The sequence below is a fragment of the Orbicella faveolata genome, unplaced genomic scaffold, assembly GCF_042242905.1.
Source record: "Orbicella faveolata isolate gen_17 unplaced genomic scaffold, um_ofav_v1 contig_24, whole genome shotgun sequence".
Classification (NCBI taxonomy): Eukaryota; Metazoa; Cnidaria; class Anthozoa; order Scleractinia; family Merulinidae; genus Orbicella; species Orbicella faveolata.
The window spans coordinates 32,038,125-32,061,017 of record NW_028301552.1 but is presented as its reverse complement, the minus strand read 5'-3'; the positions used below and the strand labels follow the sequence as shown (position 1 = coordinate 32,061,017).

The following is a 22,893-nucleotide window of genomic DNA, read 5'->3' as shown; positions in this document are numbered from 1 at the left end:
TCTTTTGATTATTCTTAGATTAAAGTATTAAGCTATTGTAATAAACATTTCAACTAAATTTTGTAAATAGAGAGACTGGGGAGCAATGGCGGAGTGAGACGTGTTTTCTTAAGCCGCCCGCCTTAAATTCAATTGCTCTGCGGATTTTAATGGCCGAAACTCTGGAGGAAACACTGAACAAACGGAAAACTAGAGTGTCTTCGTCAGACGAATCTTCGATATCGAACGCTTCTCCAGAAAGCAAGAAATTGAAAAGCGGCGAGCACGCTGTTCGTGTCCATGAAGTAAGCGAGCTAGACACAGAAGAAGACGTAAGTTTACCGGCCTTGAATATGACCGAAGAGTTTAGCGACACACTTCAAAACATTTTAAAGAAGCTAGACAAACTGGACAGTATTGAAAAATCAATGAAAGATTTTCAAGCGACTCTTTTGAAACTTGAAGGACGTGTGCAAAATTTAGAGAGCTGTCACGCCACCACAAGACGCGATGTTGATGATATTAAAGAGAGCTTAAATTCAATCGAAGCAGATCGCCAAGAAGCTTCGCAGAGTCTAAAAAAAATGCAAGATAATACCAACACGAAGTTAAAATGCCTGGAGGAGGAGAACCTTAAGCTTGGAGCCAGAGTTAAAGAAGTAGAAGACCAACACCTGTATCTTGAAGCCTACTCTAGGCGTGAAAATTTGAAATTCGAAAACATTCCAGAGGACGACGCGAGCAGAGAAGATACGGAATTGGTGCTACGTTCTTTCCTCGAAAGGGATCTTGGCTATGTTGATGCTGCCTCGGTAGAAATCCAACGAGTCCACCGCCTTGGTAAGAAGAAAGAAGGGAAACCGCGGCCTATTCTAGCAAGATTTCTGAGATTCAAGGATTGTCAAAGCATGCTCGCTTTAGGTCCCCGATTGCGAGAAACCAATTTTAAGATGTATCAAGATCTGCCTTTTGAGATCGTGGAGCGGCGGAGGGCACAAATGGATACCTTTAAGAAGGCCAGGAGAAACAACATCCCGGCTTCATTTAGCAAGGCACAGCCCGACAAGCTGTTCGTCCGAGGTAAATTTTGGCCTTTGGGTAAGGAACTTGAACTGTGAGCATAATGTGTCCATACATAGTTTTCTATTTTTTGTTGTTGTTATTATTATGCCTGATAGATTCGGCCTCCGCTACATCTAGAACTAATATTAGGCGGCTCTAAAATGAAAAATACGAACAAAGTAACGAATGCAACCGTATTCCATCAGCAGTCTTCTAATATTATTGATTTTAAGTGTGTTTATGTGTAGATATGTAAATATTCGTATTTTTGATTTATTTTGCCAGCTTCCACTTTCAAGGTTTATTTCAGCAATGCACTTGAGCGCCTTCGATCAAATTATTTTTAACAAAATATATGAGAAAAATGGATCTCAGAATAGGATCGATTAATACTCGGGGACTAGGAGACAAGTTTAAGAGACGTGAAATTTTCAACTGGCTCAAATGTAAAAAAATGTCGGTATATTTTATCCAAGAAGCCCATTGTACGGAAGACAATATACATGATTGGAGAGCTGAATGGGGTTACCAGGCATTATTCAGCTGTTGTTCTAGTAACAAAGCAGGTGTAGCCATACTTTTTAACAATAATTTCAGTTTTCAGCTCTTGAAAGCTTACACCGATCCCAAGGGACGATTCATAATATGTGACCTGATTACAAATGGAAAACACATAACCTTAGCAAATATATACGCTCCAAACGAAGATGATCCGAATTTCTTCACCTCTGTTTTTAATCAGCTACTCGACTTTAAATGCGAGGAGATAATTGTTGGTGGAGACTTTAACCTAGTACTGAATGTTGACAAGGACAAAAAAGGTGGTCTTGCCAGATCCCACAAAAAATCGCTGGAAGTGATAAACGATTTCTCTGTAAACCTGGATTTAATAGATGCATGGAGAGTTTTAAACCCTGAGAATTCCAGATTCACGTGGCGACAAAAGAAACCTGAAGTTCACTGTAGGCTCGACTTTTTCCTAGTAAATCAGACTACATTTTGTAACACCGTCAGTGCGGACATATTACCAGGATACAAAACGGATCATTCCATGATTACATTACAAATCTCGCTGCATTCTAACAATAGAGGACGAGGCTTTTGGAAACTTAACACCTCTTTTTTAAATGACATTGAGTATGTTAATCGGATAAAATCAATCATAAAACAAACCAAGGTTGAATACGCGCAAGATGATACTGTTAACCCTAATTTACTATGGGAAATGGTTAAATTGAAAGTGAGAGAGGAGTCCTTGAAATATGGAACTTCTATGAAAAAGAAACTAGCAAGAAAAGAGGAGGAAATAGAACAAGCAATCGCAACTCTTGAAAAATGTCTTCCTGAATTTAGTGGCGACGAAACTCGACGAGAACAAGTGTGGTCGGACCTTGAAACAAAGAAACGCGAACTGGCGGCAATAATAGAATACAGGACAAAAGGTATATATTTTCTCTCCTCTGCAAACAAATCATACAGCAATAAAGGAGATAAATGTAATGTTTTACAACTTCTTATGGAATGACAAAGGCGACAAAATAAAAAGAAAGGTAACGATTAATGATTACTCAGAAGGGGGACTTAAAATGATTGATATAACCTCCTTTAATAGATCTCTCAAAGCCACATGGATAAAGAAATATCTAGATAAGGAAAACAATGGAAGCTGGAAAAGATTTTTTGACTCAGAACTTGAAAAATATGGAGGTGAAGTAACACTAACTGGAAATCTAAACATAAAAGACAGTCGTAACATTATTAAAGTATCAGATCCTTTTTTCAAAGAAATTCTTGAAATCTGGTCAGAAGCCAATTATGAAGAAAAGATTGTATCAGACTATCACTTTCGGTCATCGCCCTTATGGTATAATTCACTAATAAGAGTTGGGAATAGACCAGTGTTTTTTAAAGAATGGTTCCTCAAAGGAATAACAAAAGTAGAACATTTAATGGATGACTCCGGAAAGTTTCTCTCGCTCACTGCTTTCCAGACTATACATGACCTGACAGCCCGACCTTTAACCTTTCTTGGAATCATTTCTTCAATAAAACTTCTTCAAAGATATATACCCCATAACATCAGAACCTCCATTAAACATGAAAGTTTCTTGTCAAAATTTTTAAAAAGCAGAAAACCTAGTAGACTAGTATATAAGAAACTTGTATCAGGAAAAAGTGAACCACCCAATCAAAGTCAACAAAAGTGGGAGGAAGACGTCACTCTCGCAACAAAACAAGAGCTCAACTGGAAAAAGGTTTACCAAATGGCTTTTCAATGTACAAAGAGCACAAAACTTATAACTTTCAATTTTAAATTTCTTCATAGAAGAATATCAACAAACAACTTCTTGAAAAAAATTGGTCTCGTCGATAGCGAGAAATGCACTTTCTGCGAAAGAGAAACAGAGAAACTTGTACATTTATTTTGGGCTTGCCCAAAAACTCAATATTTTTGGAACAATTTTGAAGTATGGCTACAGTCTTGCCAAGTTATTGCCAAGGAGACACCCTTAGAGCCTGATACAGCACTGGGCCTAAGGCCGGATAGCTCTAAACATAAACTCCAAATTAACTTCTGCTGCTTAAATGCTAAATATTACATTTGGCTATGTAGACAGAAAAAATGTTCTCCAAAACTAAATGATTTCTTACTGTATTTAAAACATATCTATGAAATGGAAAAAAATACAACTACAATCGTTTTAAAAAAGTGGGAGCCTCTGTTGCCTCTTTTGTAATCTCTTGACAACTCGACCCTAGTCCCCTGAAAACGAAAATAAAAATGAAAGGAAAAGAAACAAGGCGCATATATATATACCATGCATATTTTCTGTAATTTGCAACTCGGAATGTACATTAGTGACAGAAGTAAACTGGTATGATCTTACCGTACTAGAATTGTAAGAAGGGCAAATAATCTAATTATGTTGTATTGTAAGCAGTGTAAGTATTAGTATTGTTAGTAGCGTGAGTATGCGTATTATATAGAGTAAGTGTTAGTATCGTAAGTGGCGTAAGTAATAAGTTTTTTGTAAGTAGTGTAAGTAACTACATTAATATTGTATTGTAAGTAGTGTAAGTAGCATTTAAAAAGAATAAAGAAAAAAATAAAAAAAAAAAAAAAAATTTTGTAAATATTGTTCAGCGAAAGTTCAGTTCATCTATTTATTCAATTTTAATTATATATGAATGAGTATGCATTAAGTCTTTTAAAATAAGTAAGTTATCCCCAAAGACTAGGCTCCCTGTAACCAGCGAGTAGATTGACACATTAATAAAGCTCTATGTTGTATTGTATTTCAAATGCGCTGTTCAAAAGGAATGAGAAAGTATGAAGAAGAAGTCTGCAACCCTCATGGCTCGGGTGGCAACTCTTGTAAGGCCTCACATGAATGGCTTGAAACCCTTAGAATTTAAATTAGCATTTAACTCGACAGCGGAACCTCACTGAAAATCCTACATAGGAAAAAAAGATGGTAACTGGTACAATTACCGATAACTCTTAGCGCACGGAAATTTTAACAACGACCATAAAATCGTACAGAAAAATTCCAATATCTTCAAACCTAGCCTACACGATGTCCTTAGCAAAGGCACAAATTTGCAGAAAAAGAAAATGGCTTTCCTTGCGCGTAATGGGTATTATAAGGTTCGCATGGTATTGTGGTAAAATGTGGATCGCCACCTTTTTCCCGCGGACAACTGGAATGAGCACTTAACTAGAACAAGGTTAAGTATGTACCAAACCCAGCCGGTCCTTAAAATCCTTTTTAAGAGTGATAAACTCCATTTTACCATCGAGGCATGAAAGGACTGTGAATATTGTTACTCCTGACAACGTATGCAGCTAAGCGAAAGGCCTGTCCACGCTAATTTGTCACAAAAACGGAGCTTTTCCAAAACGCTCTTTAAAGACGATTTCCAGTCCGTACTGCGCAGACTCAGCACCCTAACGTTTATAAACATAAAAAATCTCCCTCGATGGAATGCGAATCGATGTTATTCGTTATAAATCACATACCTTATCTTTGAGGTCGTTCAAATTCTTTTTCCAACGGCTTCATTGATTTTCACAGCTGCGAAGTTGTTTCATCAAGTGATATGAGAAAGAACGAAACACACTAGAGGACAAGCATAAGCATAAGCACAAGTGAAAACAGCACCGACATAAACATAAGCATAAGCACAAACATAAGAAGAACGAACCACTTATTTGTCTAGAGCAGTTTTCCCTAGTAACGCGCTCGACATAAGCATAAGCATGAATTTAATTCATGTAAGTAGTTGCAAAATGTCCACGTTTTGTGATGTCGTACATGAAACAATACAGAAAACGTAAACAAACTCTAGAGAGTGGGCAGTACGGACTGGAAATCATTCTTAAACCGGTGGTATTTGAAAACGCCGACTTTTTTGTTTTCGTGCGGACGGAAAACATTTTGAAAACGAAGCTTTTGGAAAACGATGAATCATGTGATTTCCCTGCTCGAGTTTTCCTCAAAAATAAATCCGAAATGACCGATGATTGTTGCGTTGTTAAACTTCTGCGGCGTAGTGTGGACGAAAAACAACCTTTCTGGGTTGCGTGGTTAGAGCACAGAACTACAATATATAGTTCCCCTGTTCTTTTTTGCTTTCTCAAAATACTCTCACGATTCTAAAACAGACATTATGTAAACAATCGGCAAAGATTTAAGATTGTCATTTGTCATCATCATGGGGCTTCCGAGAAAACATAGCTGAGTACCAGAACGGAATATCTGTGTCGGACGGTTGATAATCGTCTCAGCTATTCGGATTAAAGCGTTATGAAACACTAGAGTTTCCTCAGTGAAATGTCCCCTCGAGCTTTTTCGTGATATGGGACTGAATAATCCCTCTTGCTTTGCCAGAGATGAATGTTATTTCAGGACATGCAAGAGGAGGAAATAAGTTACTATTTTCGGAAAGGCAACGGCAGCTAATATATTTGGATAATGAAGTTTCATTTAGTTTTAACACCGTACTTTACGACAGTGTATTGAGGTGAAAATGTTCACCTCACTAGACTGTATGTAGGTTTGCAAGTCCTCAGCGACATGAGAAATGAGAAAAACGACTAGCATATTAGGTCTGTTTTCTTTTTGATTTGTTTTCATCTTTTTCTTTTTAAGTAGTCCTTATACAAGGAAATAGCCACATTCGTTACTGAGAATTGCTAAAAATGATTGCGGAGAACGAAGTCGATGGCTCGTGTAGAGAATTAGGTGGATTACAGTCAGACCTGTTTGACAAATTAGATTTCAGACCGCAGAAAAAAAAATCGCTTTATTTATGGCTTTTATAAATCTATGTCAGCAACAGGATGTTTGTAAACCACTATGAAGACTTCTAAATTATGTTTGTCCATGCATTTTGGTTAAATGTACTACGATCGAAGTCAGAGTTAATAGATTTCGTGTAATTTGTTCAGAACTGAGTCACGCTACCAATTTTCTCTCATTAGTCCTTCTACAGCTGAGACAAACGCTGGGGGGGGGGGGGGGGTTGGAGTTGGGGTGGGGGGTACTCCCAGAAAAATTGGGTAGGGGTGTGCGGCCCACTTCACAAAACCCTTGCCCTAATTTAGACCAAAATCTGTAATTTTTCCTACCCTATTTATGACCTGACCAAAAATTTGATTACTTAATTATTTATGACGTGATCATGACACTGGCAGACATATCTTATAATTAGTAACCTAGTTCAGACCGGTGTTAGAAAAACTAGCTTTTTCTGAAAAAAAAACAAAAAAACATACCGAATTCAAGACTAGGGTGTAAGAACCATACCCTTTTTCAGATCAAAATGGCCAAAATCGGTGCCCTATTTATGACCAAAACGGCTAAACAACCTTTACCCTTCGGGGCCGACATACCTCTATAGCCCTATACCTCTATAGCTCAACAGCCCGTATAAAGGAGTACCCTTTCCCCCGCGCGCATCGTTTCACAGATGAGCCTAAATTAGCCCAGAATTAGCAATCAGTGACAGCACACAGCGTAACAGGAAGAGATACCCCAGGGGGGCCGGATTACCCGCAGTAATCCACCCCGTAAATCGTATCTCTTCCTGTACCGCGCACCACACTACCGGCCCAGCAAGTAAATAAGAGGCTTGTACATACCTGTCAGTCAAAATCAGTTATTTTAACGTTTTCATTATAAGATAAAATATCTTTCCGTTCTCAACCTTTTCCAGAGTCATAGCAACGCGCATTACGTTTCGTAACTTGAAATTTCTAATTTAGTTGGACCGAGATTAAAGTGGTCGGCTTGAAAACCCCATATTTCTTGTAATTTTGCAAACCGACTGAGTTCAAGCGACCTAGTACTTGCGTATATAATTGGTTTCACACGTAAATAGCTAAATGAGATTCGGCTGCAATTTCTTTGGTAGACTGATTACAGGCATTTTACCAAAATGTCAAAATATTTTGTCTATCATAAAATTTAATCGTCTCTTCGCACCTTAACTAGGTGGGAGAAAATTTTAGGTCTTAGACGAGATTTTAAGTGACACTAAAATCTCAGGTGTCAAGATAACTAAATGTTTTTCGTGCTAATGTCAGTATGTGTATATTCATCATTTTTGGCGGTCAAACACCCTTTCAATTAGCTCAGGTTCCTCAGCTAAGCCTCTTAGCAAGTTGTTTTCTTTTCTATTGGCAGAATCACAAACTTATACGACTAATATTTCGCCGATGCACGAAACATGTTATAAACCATTGCAGTGGCTCAAGCAACTCGATTAGGAGACATTTGAGAATTTTTGACGAAGAACCTTTTCTGAAACTCCGCAGATTCACCGAACCGTTTTGGAGCCTGATATTTGATGGATTCGTTTTTGTACAGCTCTAAAACATCACATTTGTCTTTCTGGCTGGCGTTAGTCTTGTTAGGTAAGTAACAAAAGCATTTCTTGCCGACATAAAAAGCCGTATTGAAAACAAACGAGCCAATAAGCAAGGTACTGAAAAACGCATTCAGTCCAAAGCTGCACATAGAACTGGCTCAACCAGGAAACATTATTGAAACTGAAACAGAAGTATTCAGACTTCAGAAACAAATTTCCGTCTTCGCAAGAAGCAGTTGCCAATAATATTAAGTCGGGCGCAAAGATTCTGGCGTACCCGGAACCATTCTGATAAAAGAAGATGGTAGTTAGAGGCAATTTTTCATTGAACATTGTGTGTTAATGTGTAAAAAGTTTTCAAAAGGAAGGAAATCTCAAAATGTGGCTCAAAATGTCAGAAAGTTTCAGTCTTGTCATAAAAAGGATAGATCGGTAAAGTAAACGTAAACACACAAGTTCAGTCATAATGTTCACAAAGCTATTACGATTATCAAAATACACTAAAAATGTGGCGTTTTACGGCAGAGAAAAACCAACTCAATAGTAGTTAACTTAGTATGTTGCAAGCGATTATCCCTTTAACATTCTGGCACGTTTCGTGTGGCCTTTAACCACCATCGTCACGTTTGGAATACCTGCGGCTTGACAACTTTCGTGTCAAGGAAATCTTAATTTTACACGGCATAGCATTAACTCACTCAAATCTATGAACGATGACAATTTGCAAGATTGCTTTCCTGGGATTATTGACGCTTTCGGTTCTCTACAGCTCTTTAGGCATCATTGTTTTTAAGAAGTTGTTGAAAGTAAGTCGTTTAATCGCCCCGGTTTAATTTCCGTTCTTATAAATGATCATTTTGTTCCTCGAATCACGCGACCATTGAAAGAAACAACTATCGGACAGCGAACATTTCATACATGGAGAAACGTTCGGATCCTGTATTGTAAATCATTTTTTCAGTCGTTCGTCTGAAAAAGGCGAGTAGCAAAGCGCTTGTGAGAAGTGGAGTATCGCTGCGGTTTAAGAGCTCATTTTGAGCGTGTACAATTCATCGCCTGAATTCTACGAATCAACATGCCCAAACAAGATTAGCAAGACACGAGTGTTCAATTATGTGATTGGAATAAGCGTCAATGTAATGTAAATTATGATTAATACACGAAAACAACCCATGAAGAAGTCGAAAGGGCCTACGGACAAAGTTAAGAGAAGGGCCTCTTCCAGTATGAGCCCGGTCAACCGGGTTGACTCTAGTTCGGTTTCCGAGATCTCGCCTCGTCACTCTTTCATTGCAAAAACTTCGATGTGTTCACATGAGAACAGGTTACCGAGATATCGGTTTTTGCGACGGAAATCTCGGCAGCCAGGATGAAAATTTTCCCATTTGAACACTCTAGCCCGGGTAACCCGGACGACAGTTTTATTTCGACAAAATAGCTTCGCTTTCGTAACATAGCGGCCAAAGTTTATGTTCCACCATTTTGGTTTTGTTTCTTGAATTTCCTCCCGGTCGACCGGGCTGAAATTTCCCTAGCCTGCGAACAGGCTCCCAGTGTACCGCCTCGATCGCTTCGCTCATTCGTCTGTTTCGTGCTCGCCGGCCAAAATTTCGCATATGAACAGACAACAAAATTCGTAACCGAGCCAGCCCGTTTACCGGGCTCCTATGAAGAGCTGTTAGCGGATATTTAGAAATGTTCATTGCTCTTTTTGGATTAACCCTGTGTTTTTCTCGTTTTTTTCTTGATATAATACTCTGTCCTATGCCAGGCACAGTCCAGTTCAGCGAGTTCCCACCCGAAGATTGTATTCCATATCGCTAAAAGCGCTAAAGCAGCAATTTTTTAAAAAGGCGGATTTTGGTAACATCGATGTCCCTTAATCTTCTTCCTCAAATCCTACTGCATGTACTGCAAGTAAATGTTGCTCTAAGTGGTTCAAAATAGGTGTATTTTTACGACAAAAATAAGAGATATCTAGAGAATTTTTCGAGATATTTAATTTTTTTTTGTTTTGATATTTAGGAGATTTTTTTGGTAATTACCCGAAACATATTTAGGTGATTTTAAGCCGTGATCTTTGAGGAAAGGTCTAAGTTGAGTGAACATTTCTTGGGTTCTGCCGACGGTGGTAATTATATCATCAGAATTAATGTAACATTACTTGACTAGATAACGGTTTCTTATTTTTCTCTATTTGTCTTTCAGTGTCTTCCCTCACGGAATCACAATCATTTTTAGCATTGATTACGCAACCATCTTCGCAAACAGTCCAGGCTGGTATCCCTGTGACATTAAAGTGTTCAGCGCAATCGAATAAAAAGATAACTTACGAATGGAAGCACAATAATAACACTATCCAGACTGACAAGGAGCCGAGAATTACAATAAGAGATGACGGTTCCTTGAGAATATCAAAAACAGAATTGGATGATAATGGAATATACAGATGCATTGCTTCAACAAGACGGGGGTCGAAGAAAGGGAGAATTGTTCGAAAAAGTCGCTTCGCGAGACTAACAGTTGAAGGTAAGATTCTTGGTCTTTGCTAAGGAAAGTTTTTTTTTTTGCCTTAATCAAGGTCCGCATATCCCTTCCACTTTTTCGCGCGCGCCGGCGAGGCGCGCCTATGGTGGGCTGAGTTTCCTGTATCATTACATGACGTCAACAACAAGAAGACTAAGCTTGGTTTTTTAGCTTGATGAGTTCGAAAATTACGGCTTTTTATCACAAGAGTACACATCGCTGGTAATTGGCAATTAACGCTAATTCGTTAATTGCAATGCTGGCTTTTATTACGAGAAAACGGATTTAAAATCCATAAGATTCCATTTTTTTTAACTCTAAGCTAGAGACAAGGAGCCATTTTATAGTTTTGGGCAAATCCGGATTTCCGCGATATACGATTTGAATAACTAGCGAATAGCGCAGAATAATACAAAGGCATGTAAATAACTGGATTAGTGTACTTCGTGTCGAAAATTGTGAAAATAAAGCAGTTTACTCTAACGCGAATTTTTAATGAAGACTTTGATAGGTAATGAAAAATATCAGTTGATATCGTCTTGGTGTACTGATCTACTAATCAGTTGTTCGGGTTATAAACTAACGGCAATCTCAGGAAATAAGTTTGCTATCTGTAGTACTGCACGACAGCCGTTAATTGGCTTATGTTGTTTGAGATAATAACATATTGCTAAAATAAATTTTCCGAATGTTTTGATTAGAAATTTGCCGAAAATTGGAGTTCGAGGCCATGCATGCTATATAGCTAGAAAATATGTTGGTCAAATATTTACAGCAGTTTTTGGTAGAGTTAATATCAAAATATCATCTTCGACCTCATTAGTCGCACGTTTTCGAATGTAACTGTTGTTAGAGCCTTGGAAACATTACGTTCACTAAATTTAAGCCCTTCGTTATTCAAATAAGTCTTTTAAACAACTTGAAGATCTGTAGTTTACAGACAAAACAACAAAATACAATAATGATTTAGATGTCTACCCTCACACAGGTGAAATGTTAGATACTTATCTTTATGTTTTGTTTGTGTCGTCTTCAAACCTAGCCGTCACCGGAAGCTGTTTTTTTCACCTGTAGTATTTCATAAAGTCACGAAAGATGACTTTAGACCAATTGAAGCAATTAACGTGAACAATAAGAAGAAAAGACGTAGTTTCCGCTACAGACTTAAAAAAAAGAAACACACACACGCACACACACAAAAAAAAAAACAAAAAAACAAAAACAAAACAAAACAAAAAACTAGACTTAAGTATGTTTAAAAAGGAAAACATTCCAAGTCGGCGACTGACAAAAATTGATTTTGCATGCTTTGAGCCTGCCAAGATAGCCGCTGAGGTGTTGTAAAAACATCATGTTTTTCCGTTGTGAGCTAAAAATAATAATGCTAAGATTGATTTGATAAATTAATTTCAAGAGCCACCGAAAATACACTGAATTGCATTATCTCATTGTAGTATAAGAATGTTACTCCAGTCAGCTTTGATTCCGGCTGGGTTTGGAGTCAAACGTGTTGCTGTGTCTTTTTTTTCTCATTGTACGCGAGTTTTCCCTCCTTCCTCAACAACAAAAACAACACAAATCAATCACTAATTCGATCTGAATTGGTAAGAGTACCTCAACTTTCGATAGTGTAGCTTGCTTTTCCCTCTAAATGTACTGTTTTCTTTTTTTTTTTTAATTTACTTTTTTGATTGTGAGGGTTGTTAGGCTAGGTGTTTCAATACTACCATTTTATGCAAGCGTCCGATCGAAGAAAGCTAAGGTTACTTCAAACCTTCGCGGGGCTGTATTGGTCGATTTTTCTTTTTTTTTGGTCAAGAAAATTAAATTCCGCGAAGCACAAGTTTGCATACTGTGAACGCTAGGGGTTCTGTTATTTCATTGGCTCGCGGCTTTCAAGTTGACACATTTCTCTGTGAAGGCGTGATATATTTATAAATCTTTAGAAGGCGAAAACTCGCACACGTTTTTCGAGAGAATCCCTTCTCTTTAAGTGAATTAATAGGGTATGCAAATTTGACGGTTTTCCATGAAATTTGGTCAGAACATCCACTGATAGATATGGAACAAAAATGGGTCGGCGAATTCCTTTATTTTAAATACTTTCCTCGTGGCGGCCTTCAACGTAACAGGTTACGCGAATTTTTCGATAGTCGAACTTGACAGATCTATAAAAAGATAACCAATAGGAATAAAAGAAAATGCTGACACGTTTTTGGAGATTGAGGCTTTATGATTGACACTACACAGTTATTTTGCATGAACGATCGCATTTGATACCCGATTAATTCGCTGGAACGTCAGTCGGTCATTTTGGAGTTGACGGCCTCTGCCGCCTTTGGAAAGCAAAATCCAAAACAAAACATACTTTATCGAATTCTACATTTTATAAGCTTTCTGTTGATATATAGTTTATGGGGGTTTCCTTGAAAACAGCGCGCGTACGAATTTTTTTCTGGAGGACTCCCGCGAAGGTTTGAAGTAACCTTAAGTTAGAGAGGGGTCACCAAGTGCAACTTCACAAATTTCAATAAGATAGTTATTGAAATTTGTCATTGGTTAGAAGTTATCTTAAGTATGGACAGCAATAAAATGTCAAATCATTAGCGTTGATGTTTGAGATTTAGAACTGTTCCATACAATCTACTCTACTTAATTTTGTTTAGTTCCAAACAGAAGGAATTGACAGACTAAATTAACAAAGAAAAGTGGAGAAATTAACTTTAACCTATTTGTTTGCGACCAAGCAATGAAATCATGTATTTCAGAAAGTTCATGTTTTTTGACCTTGCAACTTGAGGTCAGTTTCACATGGGAAAGTGGCAACACGATCGCAGCTTTTCTTTCTCTGTAGTGATCTTCTTTAAGATCCTTTAAGTAATTTCAATAAAGCAGACTAGCACAATGGACTATTTAGTGAGTTTAAAGATTTAATGCGACGGAAGTTGACGGAAGAATACGCGATTGATTGCATTGTTTTGAAAAGTGAAACCTGTGTCGAGAGAAAAAGCGATTGGGGAACTTGTTCGTTTTAGCAATCCCGGACCACATCACAAAAATGCTAAAGCTTTGATGCCTGAAACTGTTGTCGTCCCTTGATTTTGAATCCTGGGCTTAGACCACTAAGACTCAGTGGAAACCTGATCTCATTATGCAAAACATGAAGAAAAAAATAAACCTTATGACGAAACAAACTGTTTTTCCAGAGAAACATATCTGACTATTCAGCAATAAAGCACCAAGCAAGAAGTTTTTATTTTTTGAATTGGACTGATAACTATGCGATTAAATGATTTATTTTAATCCTCGTAATATAACTTTCTTCAACCTAAGCGGAATAAGATAAATTGTCTTTCGCCGATAACAACTTCTGGAGAAGACTTATATCACTCCAAATCTCATAACCAGACTGTGAATTTCCTGTTTACAAAGTATTCTTCCCTTCGTTTGGAATCCGGCCATGTTTCTAAAAACAAGCTACCAGTTCATAGCAGCCTGGTCTGGTTTTGAACTTAAAGCATTCAAAAATCACTTCTACACAATTTTTTTTTTAAACAAGACTGGTTATTATACAGACGGTGTCATCGATCATAAGCGCGGAATGATTTGTAAAGGGAAACCAAATTAATCAACTTGTCGGATGAAAAAGACCAGATCAGGAGATAAGATCAAGTGAAGTCATAAACGTGCTGCAAGTCATTTTGTAATTCCGAACTGTTTTTCAGGAGGCTTAAGATTGAGGAACCCGCAGCCTTGGCTGAAATTAGTGGCGAGGTTCTGCAACCATGCGCTTCGCCTGGGTTAAATTGTGATCATTTTGATCAAAATCAAGTTCGCGCACACACAAGTCCGGTAATGTTTTAACATTATCGTCTTGTGTACTTTGAATACGAAGTCAAAGCTTCTCCAGAGCCAAGAGGTTCTAACAACTTCCACGTTCTTTCAGGTCAGGTCTTTCAGTTAACCCTCTCCCGAAGGCGACTGTCGATCGAATGCCAAAACTCTTATGCGCGTACTTAGAATTAAGCCAAAGATAAAAATTTGTTTTGTCTTTTTTACCTTCAGAGCACAAATTAGCTGCATATTGCTTTTTGTAAAATTCTAAATTAGAGATCAGCGATATCCACTTCATGTGTTTTTAAACATGCCGCTTGTAGTGATTTTATAGCGGTTAACACTGTGATGCCCTCTTAAGATCGATTTGTATTGATTTAACCTTCTTTTCGATCATTGAAACATTATACTGCTAAAAGCTTTGCAAGTGCCATGGTCACATTCTTCTAATTACGTAACCCGGGCTTCTACCAACACAGAAGCCGCACAGCTTACTTACAATCTCTACCCTTAATCCGCTCATCGAGCGAGGTCCAAGTCCTGTCTCTGAATTCTCCAGTCCAGTCCACTAGTGAGGTCCTAGATTCCATAGTGATGACATCACACTGCAAAGGTCCGTGCAGTCTCTGAGTAGTGTGATTGGTTGAAGCTCGAGTTTGAATTTTCACGCGCAAGAAGCAGCCAATCAGAGAATGTGAAAAATGTTTAGACGCAGAGGTCCACATGACAACTAAGAGGTTGAAGTGCTTGGCATATATGATGCCGGATCTCTTGCAAATGCTCGTACCAGAAGTGTGAATTAAACCAAGCTTATAAAGCAAAGCAAAGCTGGTACTACGGGAGAAAGGCAAAATTAAATGGCTAATATTTCAACAACTGAGCTAAAGCTAGACGTCTTTAGTACTACAAACGGTAAAGAATGCAACCGTCTCTGTAGACCAACCCTAATCATCAAAGAAGCAAGCAAACAGGCTAAGATGTATGTTGGAAGGTCCTTGACCTTGCACATCTTTTGTTTTATGCTCATTGACTATGCGTGAGTTACATAATCGCAATGCTTCTATTGGTTAGTTGTATGAGCACACATAACCACGTTTTGTATTTTGCCACGTTTTGTGCGGGGTCAACCCCCAAAATAGCCAACAAAAACATACAACAAAGTAACTTTGCAAGGTTTCAGAACCATTTTCCTCTATTAACTATGTGTAGACTTATGAATTCATTACCTGGTAATATGCTCCTGGTATAGATTTTTTCTGTCAAATCACATAGAAGATGATTTGGGCGCATGCAGAAAAACAGGCATCCACTGAGTTAGACTCTCTCTTACTAAATAATGTTTCCTCTGCAGGAATGTGCGATGAGGCTACAATTTTGACCCGCCCCACCCACATGACAAAGTTTCCCGTGGGGACTGAACTGTCGTTGCGCTGTCGCTGTCGCAGTTCAAAAACAGGGACGGTAAGGTGGATCAAGAACGGTGCCACAGTCAGACCAGTAAATGGGCGAATCTCCTTGGATCACCGAAAGCTAGTTATAAACAGCACAAGCTTTGCCGATAGTGGAAATTACACTTGTTATGTTACAATAGACAAACTGGGCACAGCTAAATCAAATAAGCTCGAGATTTGGGGTAAGTGTAATCTGAAAATTGTTTCGATAATAACAGACTTAAATTCTACCTCGTAGTTTGCAAGCCGGCACGAAAAACCCTTTTGACGTTGACAAATTTAATGTTGTTTTTGTCCTCCAGTGTCGAAAACTTGAATCGAATTGAATCGTGATGATTTGTAAGAAAGAACTAAGTCGAGGAGCAAATTGATTATTAAAAGAAACACTCTGTACACGAGAGCTGAGGTACAATTCCAGCAGTTCTAGTTAGGAATGTATATTTTGATCCTGCATGGTTTTGATCAACGGCTAAATTCTTATGACGTGTATATTAAAATAGATATCGACGTTGTAAGAAGAGATTTTAAATACTGACTCTGGTCTTCTGGTAGTATTTCATCTGAATAGATAGACCATTATATCCGTATTCTGGGTAATGGACTGAAACTAGCTTGCAATGGAGGCACATGCGGGGGAATAAAGAGATAAATGTCATTTGCATTTGAAAAGACTCCCCGCATTAGCTAGTTCCAGTCTAATACCGGGAATACGAACATGAAAACGAGAAACCAGAAACTGCAAGGGACCGCATACGATAAACGCTGCCAACGCAGGATCTACAAGAGATCTGATCAGCCAAACAATGTATGAAGACAAACAATAGACTGCAAGGCTGATACTACGTGAAAAACGTTTCGAGACACCAACATGACAAGAATGTTGGGCTGGCGTTATATATCTTCGCTACACAGTGCTAGCGAGCCCCAAGAAGGGCGAAACAACTGTCCACTGTTGCGATCCTACTTTATCGGTTCATGTCATGTTGGTGTCTCGAAACGTTTTTCACGTAGTATCAGTCTTGCAGTCTATTGTTTGTCTTCATGAAAACGAGAACTGGAAACTAATATCGTTCCATTGTATCTTGTCAAAGAAAAAAAATCAATTTTTCTTTTCTGCTCTCCGTCACAGTGGGTAACAAACCTAAGATGCTGGTGCACCCCGCGGACCACTTGCACGCTGTCAAAGGGCAGACGATGTTCGTAAATTGCCTAGCGACGGGCATACCGACTCCAGTCGATTACTGGTATTATGTTGGTCCTGTATGGTCTCAACATGTCAAGCATTCCATAAGAAACAATTCGAAGTACGCCATCTACAGCAATGGTACTCTGGTCATTAGGAACCTGCAAACGAAGGACATGGGTGTCTACGAATGTGAGGCAAGAAATGTCATGGGGTCAACATCAAAACAATTCAAGATTTACACACCAAGTAAGTTTTAAAATGAAATGAATTGATTTTAGATGCCCGTGATTCCGTAGGCTCGATTATCAGCTGCTGTTCGGGAACATGAGCCCGAGCTCTTTCCCTCGAACCCTCGGGAACCGGACCCTCGGGAACTAGACTCGAGAGAACTGCAGAAAGCCAGCCTAGCGATTTGGTCGTTTCACTCTTGATTTTTTTTCTTTTGTTTCTGGCCCTTACAAGAATATTGTAGTCGTATTTATAGCACAGTTGGATATATCTATTTAAAAACTTGGGAAGCGAATCTAAGTGGATTTCCTTTCCTCTTTCATCTGTTCAATGTTTGAAAATATAGTCGGTATACCACACTAATTTCATGATATCGACATTTGACTACGAATATTCATTTCCTTTCTCCCTTATTATTCGAATTTTTACACCACAGTGGAGTTAAATCAAATGACAATTGCACCAGCTGTCTTGGAAAGAAAACGTAAATTTTGATACTTGTAATAAAATGACGCCATCATGCAAATTACATACACAGTAAAGTTCTTTATACTATACCATAGAAAATGCAGCCAATCAGAATACAGGAGGACTGTGTATATTCGACGATATTACCCCCAACCTTCCCATCGTGCGCCGCGCGTGTGTCGCATTGATATGTGTTGGTCACTGTATTTTCTGTGACATGGTTATGGTCAGTTATGCATGGTTATGGTCAGTTATGCAACGTTCTCTCGTGGTATACCATGGGATATCCCACGAGACAGCGTTACATAACTAGTATGTAACGTCATCTAGGAAATAGGCGGTATTGGCGATTAAATTTGAAAGAAGATTCGTTTCCTGGTAGGGATGACCGTACGCTTTTGTATTTGATAAATGGGTAAATAAAAACATTTACCAAAAATGAGCCAAGCAAGGCCACGCCACGCGCGCAGCGCGTCACGCCACGTCACGTAACGCCACGCCATGTCACGCTGGCTATACTATACTAAATTGCGTTTTTTCTCTGTACAGTAACTTTTATAACGAAACCAAAAAACAAGACAGTTGTCATGGGAAAAACAGCCGTGTTACGATGTAACGCTTCTGGAGTTCCTCAGCCCAAGATAGACTGGATGAAGATTCATGGTAGAATAGATAAAAAGAGAACTCGACAGCTTGCAAACGGTAACCTGTTCATTAGAGATGCACTCATGTCAGATGCTGGGCAATACGCCTGTATCGCCACCACTCTAGAGGAGTTAAAGGAAATCAAAGTGACCCTTGAAGTAGTAGGTATGGTATAGCAGACATTTGTTCTTATGCATGGAAAATCCAGCAGACGTTTAAGGGTAGCTTTATGTTACAAAGAGAGGCTAATGATGAAATCAGTTACCTAGGTAACAATTTCTTATAAGAAGACACGTCATCAGCCATAGACAGGCTCTATGCGACTTGAGAAAAATTCTTGTCCGTATGGCCGTAACGCAAATGTTAGCTTCTTATGGCGTTATGTCAAAAGACCATGAATGCTTCTGGACTTCTCCGTGTGAATTTTGCTCCTCGGTTTTCAGAGCGTTTATCTTATCTCCTCAATCTTTAGAGAGTGACGTCATAAAACTAAGCCTTTCTCACAAGCATAGAATCGAGGCATTTCTGGGAGCACGGAGAAAAATCACGTGCGATTTCCACGGAAGCCCGCCAATTACAGTCACGTGGACAAAGAAAGGCTTGGACAAGCTGCCGAGCAGAGTGGAGAATCATGGAGCGTCGCTGCTGATAAAAAAGGTGGCACTCTCGGACGCCGGGCAATACATCTGCAACGCGTCGAACGCGTTTAGCTCTGGCACATCTTACGTCAATGTATCTGTTTATGGTAAGAAGAGCGAATTAAACACATTCATGATTTCATGCTATTCATGGTTGGTTTCCGTAGTGTAGTGGTTATCACGTCCGCGTAACACGCGGAAGGTCGCCGGTTCGAGCCTGGCCGGAAACACGTTTATTTTTTGAGTTCTATTTATTTACACCAACCATATCTTTGGGGTTTTCCCTTCAGGCATTTAATATCGGCTATTTCGAGCTCCCACTATTTCGAATTTTTTCCGCTTCCCCTAGGAGTTTGAAATAGCAGGGTTGCTAAATATCAATAAATGTCGGAATCCCGAAACGATGCTGATTAGGCTTTTTAAAGATGCCCGTTTTAGACCTGCCTTAAATTTACACACGTGTACTTCACTTCTGGAATTCTATTGACTTGAAGAGTGCTTGGGTTAAAGATTCTCGCCCGTGTCAATTTTCTTATTTCCCCGGTGTTCTTTAACGTTTAGTGATGTGGCACACTCACGTCTTTTGTAACGGGATACGAGACGATGCTTATTTGACTTTTTAAAGATGCCCGTTTTAGCCCTCCCTTAAATTTACACACGTGTATTTCACTTGTGGGATTCTATTGATTTGGACAGTGCTTGGGTTGAAGATTCTCGCCCATGCTAATTTTCTTATTTCTCCGGTGTTCTTGCACGTTTAGCGATGCGCCACACTCGCGTTTTTTGTGTCGGGATCCCAAACGATGATTATTAAGCCGTTTAAAGATTCTAGTTTTGGCCCTCGCTTAAATCTATACACGTGTATTTCACTTGTGGAATTCTATTGATTTGGAGAGTGCTTGGGTTGAAGATTCTCTTCTACATCAATATTCTTTTCTGCTGCGTATTCTTGCACGTTTAGCGATGCGCCACAGTCGCGTTTTTGGTGTCGGGATCCCAAACGATGCTTAGTAGGCTTTTTAAAGATGCCCGTTTTAGCCCTCACTTAAATTTACACACGTGCACTTCACTTGTGGAATTCCATTGATTTCGACAGTGCTTGGGTTGAAGATTCTCTTCCACATCAATATTCTTTTCTGCTGCGTATTCTTGCACGTTTAGCGATGTGGCACACTCGCGTCTTTGGTAACAGGATACCACACAATACTTATTTGACCTTTTAAAGATGCCCGTTTCGCCCCTCCCTTAAATTTACACAATTGTATTTTACTTGTAGAATTCTATTGATTTGGAGAGTGCTTGGCTTGAAGATTCTCGCCCATGTCAATTTTCTTATTTCTCCGGTGTTCTTGCACGTTTAGCGATGCGCCAAAGTCGCGTTTTTGGTGTCGGGATACCAAACGATGCTTATTAGCGTTTTTAAAGATGCCCGATTTGGCCCTCACTTAAATTTACACACGTCTATATCACTTGTGGAATTCTATTGATTTGGACAGTGCTTGGGTTAGAGATTCTCGCTCATGTCAATTTTCTTGTCTTTCCGGTGTTCTTGTACGTTTAGCGATGCGCCACAAGCGCCTTTTTTGTGTCGGGATCCCAAACAATTCTGATTGGGCTTTTCAAAGATTCTAGTTTTGGCCTTCGCTCAAATCTACACACTTGTATTGCACTTGTGGAATTCTATTGATTTGGACAGTGCTTGGGTTGAACATTCTCGCCCATGTCAATTTTTATTTCTCCTACGTATTCTTGTACGTTTAGCGATGCGGCACATTCCCTTTTTTGATAACGGGATACCACACGATGCTTATTTGACCTTTTAGAGATGCCCGTTTTAGCCCTCTCTTAAATTTACACGCGTGTATTTCACTTGTGGAATTCCATTGATTTGGACAATACTTGGGTTGAAGATTCTCTTCCACGTCAATATTCTTTTCTCCTTCGTATTCTTGCACGTCTAGCGATGCAGCACACTTGCGTCTTTCGTAACGGGATATCACTCGATGCTTATTTAGATATTAGATAGGTAGGTAGGTAGGTAGGTAGGTAGGTAGGTAGGTAAATAATCTTTATTCATTATCCACGGTATCGTGGTATACCAAGTAAGACTTGATTTCTATTTACTAAATGGCAACGTATTATTTCTTTTAACAGATCCGCTGCGTTTCCTGGTTGAACCAAGCAACAACACGGCTACTGTCGGGGACTCAGTTTGGTTTCACTGTGTCGCCACAGGCAGCCCAAAACCTAGAATCACGTGGCTCAAACATGGTCAAGGCGGCCGACCTCTGGACGAAGAAAAATACAAGGCACACGAGAACGGATCACTTAACATAAGAGACGTGCAGTTAAGCGATGCAGGCAGCTATTTCTGCATAGCCGCAACAAACGTTGACTTGAAGCAGATAACAGTGCACTTGGAAGTGAAAGGTAAACCAGTGTGGTTAAATTGAACTACGAAGGGTTATGACAATTGACGACCGAACGGACTCAGAAGTTACGTCTTGACTGGAAACCAAATTCCCTCAAATAGATTTATATAGAATGCATAGGAACATGTAAAAAGAATTAATATGGATGTAGACTTCGTTTAGCGCAGCTCTCGAAAAGGACCTAGGACGGCGCCATTTCAACTTTGAAATTCTCACTTCGCGTATATCTAAGCTTGTCTACACGTCGAACGAAGAAACAAAAGGAAATTTGCTTTGCCGTCGAAAGCCCAGGCTAAATAGCCAAACATTCAGTTTTAGCTTCCATTTACTGATGCTAATTGCCTCTCCAACAGTGGCCGCTGTGAATTCGGTTGCTTCAATTCTAAACGCATCGATTCTACCGGGCTATCCCGGCAGACAGTTGGCGGCATTTTAGATTTTGCTGACAAAACCATGGTAACAAGGTTCCCGTCCTTCTGCCTTGCCCAATCTCTTTTACCTTTCATTTAAAGTTGCGCCGTTCTTTTAGTATGTGGAAATACCCTTAGTCCATACCTTTCAATTCCCTGGGCTAAAAGCAACTTACAGCAGGTAAAATCAGTGTGTAAATACAGTTCAGAAGTCATAAACAACCTTCAATATCTGAAAATTCCGACACCCCCCTATAACTACACGTAATGTCAGATCAGGCTTGCCAATTAGCAGCTACTTGATTTGATAAATATTTTCTACGTTCTCGGTTTTTTTTTTTTTTTCAGAAAACTCAAAGCAGACTGATGAAGAGCTAGTAAATCAAGTGGAGATGTTCAGTTCAGGCCACATGGAATTTAGTCAATCTCTTGTTATTGTGATGATCTGTGTTTCAACAGTGATAAACATAGTTACGTCTAATATATGTTTGATGTAGCTAGAAGATCGCCCAATCATTTTATCCAGACATTGCAGGTAGATTGATTAAGTTTCTCTGGTTTTCCCCCTGGTGTCTGGTGTCAAAATTCATTGAAGAATAGCTGGATAATTTATCGAGAGATTTACATGAATTGACCCAGTTAGGTTGAATCTCTACATAGCACGCGTGAACCTTTTGAAATTTTATGTTAGAATTATTCGCATTGCATAAGTAAATGCAGTGTTTCTGCAATTGACGTTTTACTATACCGAGCACATCTGGGTATCTATTCAGTTCGGGTCAAGCCTTGATACTATGAACTCAAATGGCTTGGTTGCATATTTCGCAAGCCTGCAACTTGTCCATCAATGTAGATTGTTAGAGGTGTTAATAAAATGTATATAAGAGTGTTTCTATTTGACGGGAAGTCTTTAATTCTTTGCATTGTTCATCTTAACGCAAAAAAGTCAACCAGTCAACTCGCGGCTCCTCCAGCGTCGCTTCGCAGCCACGCGATAGATCATTTTACAGTTGTCTGCTCAGTGACCTGGCCTTTGAATGGAAGCGAGGCTGCAGGTGGCCTTGTTTTGATAAAGACCTCACTACTTTTGTTGTGTAAATCAAGTTGCTCTTATACTAACTAGAGGGCATTTCAATGAGAAAAACCGAGAGGTTTGTATCA

General features: G+C 39.2%; 2 protein-coding genes and 1 non-coding gene across 3 annotated transcripts; all 3 read left to right on the top strand.

Annotated features, from left to right (window-relative positions):
• Positions 1 to 21: 21 nt before the first annotated feature.
• LOC149111321 (uncharacterized) lies at positions 22 to 4,067 on the top strand. The gene has a single exon (XM_089292047.1). The coding sequence runs from the start codon at positions 150 to 152 to the stop codon at positions 1,095 to 1,097; it is 948 nt and encodes a 315-aa protein (XP_089148173.1). The 5' UTR covers positions 22 to 149; the 3' UTR covers positions 1,098 to 4,067.
• Positions 4,068 to 7,722: 3,655 nt separating this feature from the next.
• On the top strand, positions 7,723 to 22,627 carry LOC110046075 (contactin-4-like). The gene is made up of 8 exons (XM_089291642.1): positions 7,723 to 7,960; positions 10,123 to 10,443; positions 15,626 to 15,907; positions 16,855 to 17,157; positions 18,157 to 18,417; positions 18,725 to 18,997; positions 21,045 to 21,320; positions 22,081 to 22,627. Exons 1-8 carry the CDS (start codon positions 7,894 to 7,896, stop codon positions 22,227 to 22,229), a joined length of 1,932 nt encoding a protein of 643 aa, XP_089147768.1. The 5' UTR covers positions 7,723 to 7,893; the 3' UTR covers positions 22,230 to 22,627.
• On the top strand, positions 19,048 to 19,120 carry Trnav-aac (transfer RNA valine (anticodon AAC)). Its single transcript has one exon. It is a non-coding gene; the product is annotated as a tRNA-Val (tRNA).
• Positions 22,628 to 22,893: the final 266 nt, after the last annotated feature.

Coding starts and splice junctions, on each gene's coding strand:
- LOC149111321 (XM_089292047.1), top strand. CDS start 150: ATGGCCGAAACTCTGGAGGAAACACTGAACAAACGGAAAACTAGAGTG.
- LOC110046075 (XM_089291642.1), top strand. CDS start 7,894: ATGGATTCGTTTTTGTACAGCTCTAAAACATCACATTTGTCTTTCTGG. Junction 17,158..18,156: donor ATTCAAGATTTACACACCAA/GTAAGTTTTAAA, acceptor TTCTCTGTACAG/TAACTTTTATAACGAAACCA. Junction 18,998..21,044: donor CGTCAATGTATCTGTTTATG/GTAAGAAGAGCG, acceptor TTCTTTTAACAG/ATCCGCTGCGTTTCCTGGTT.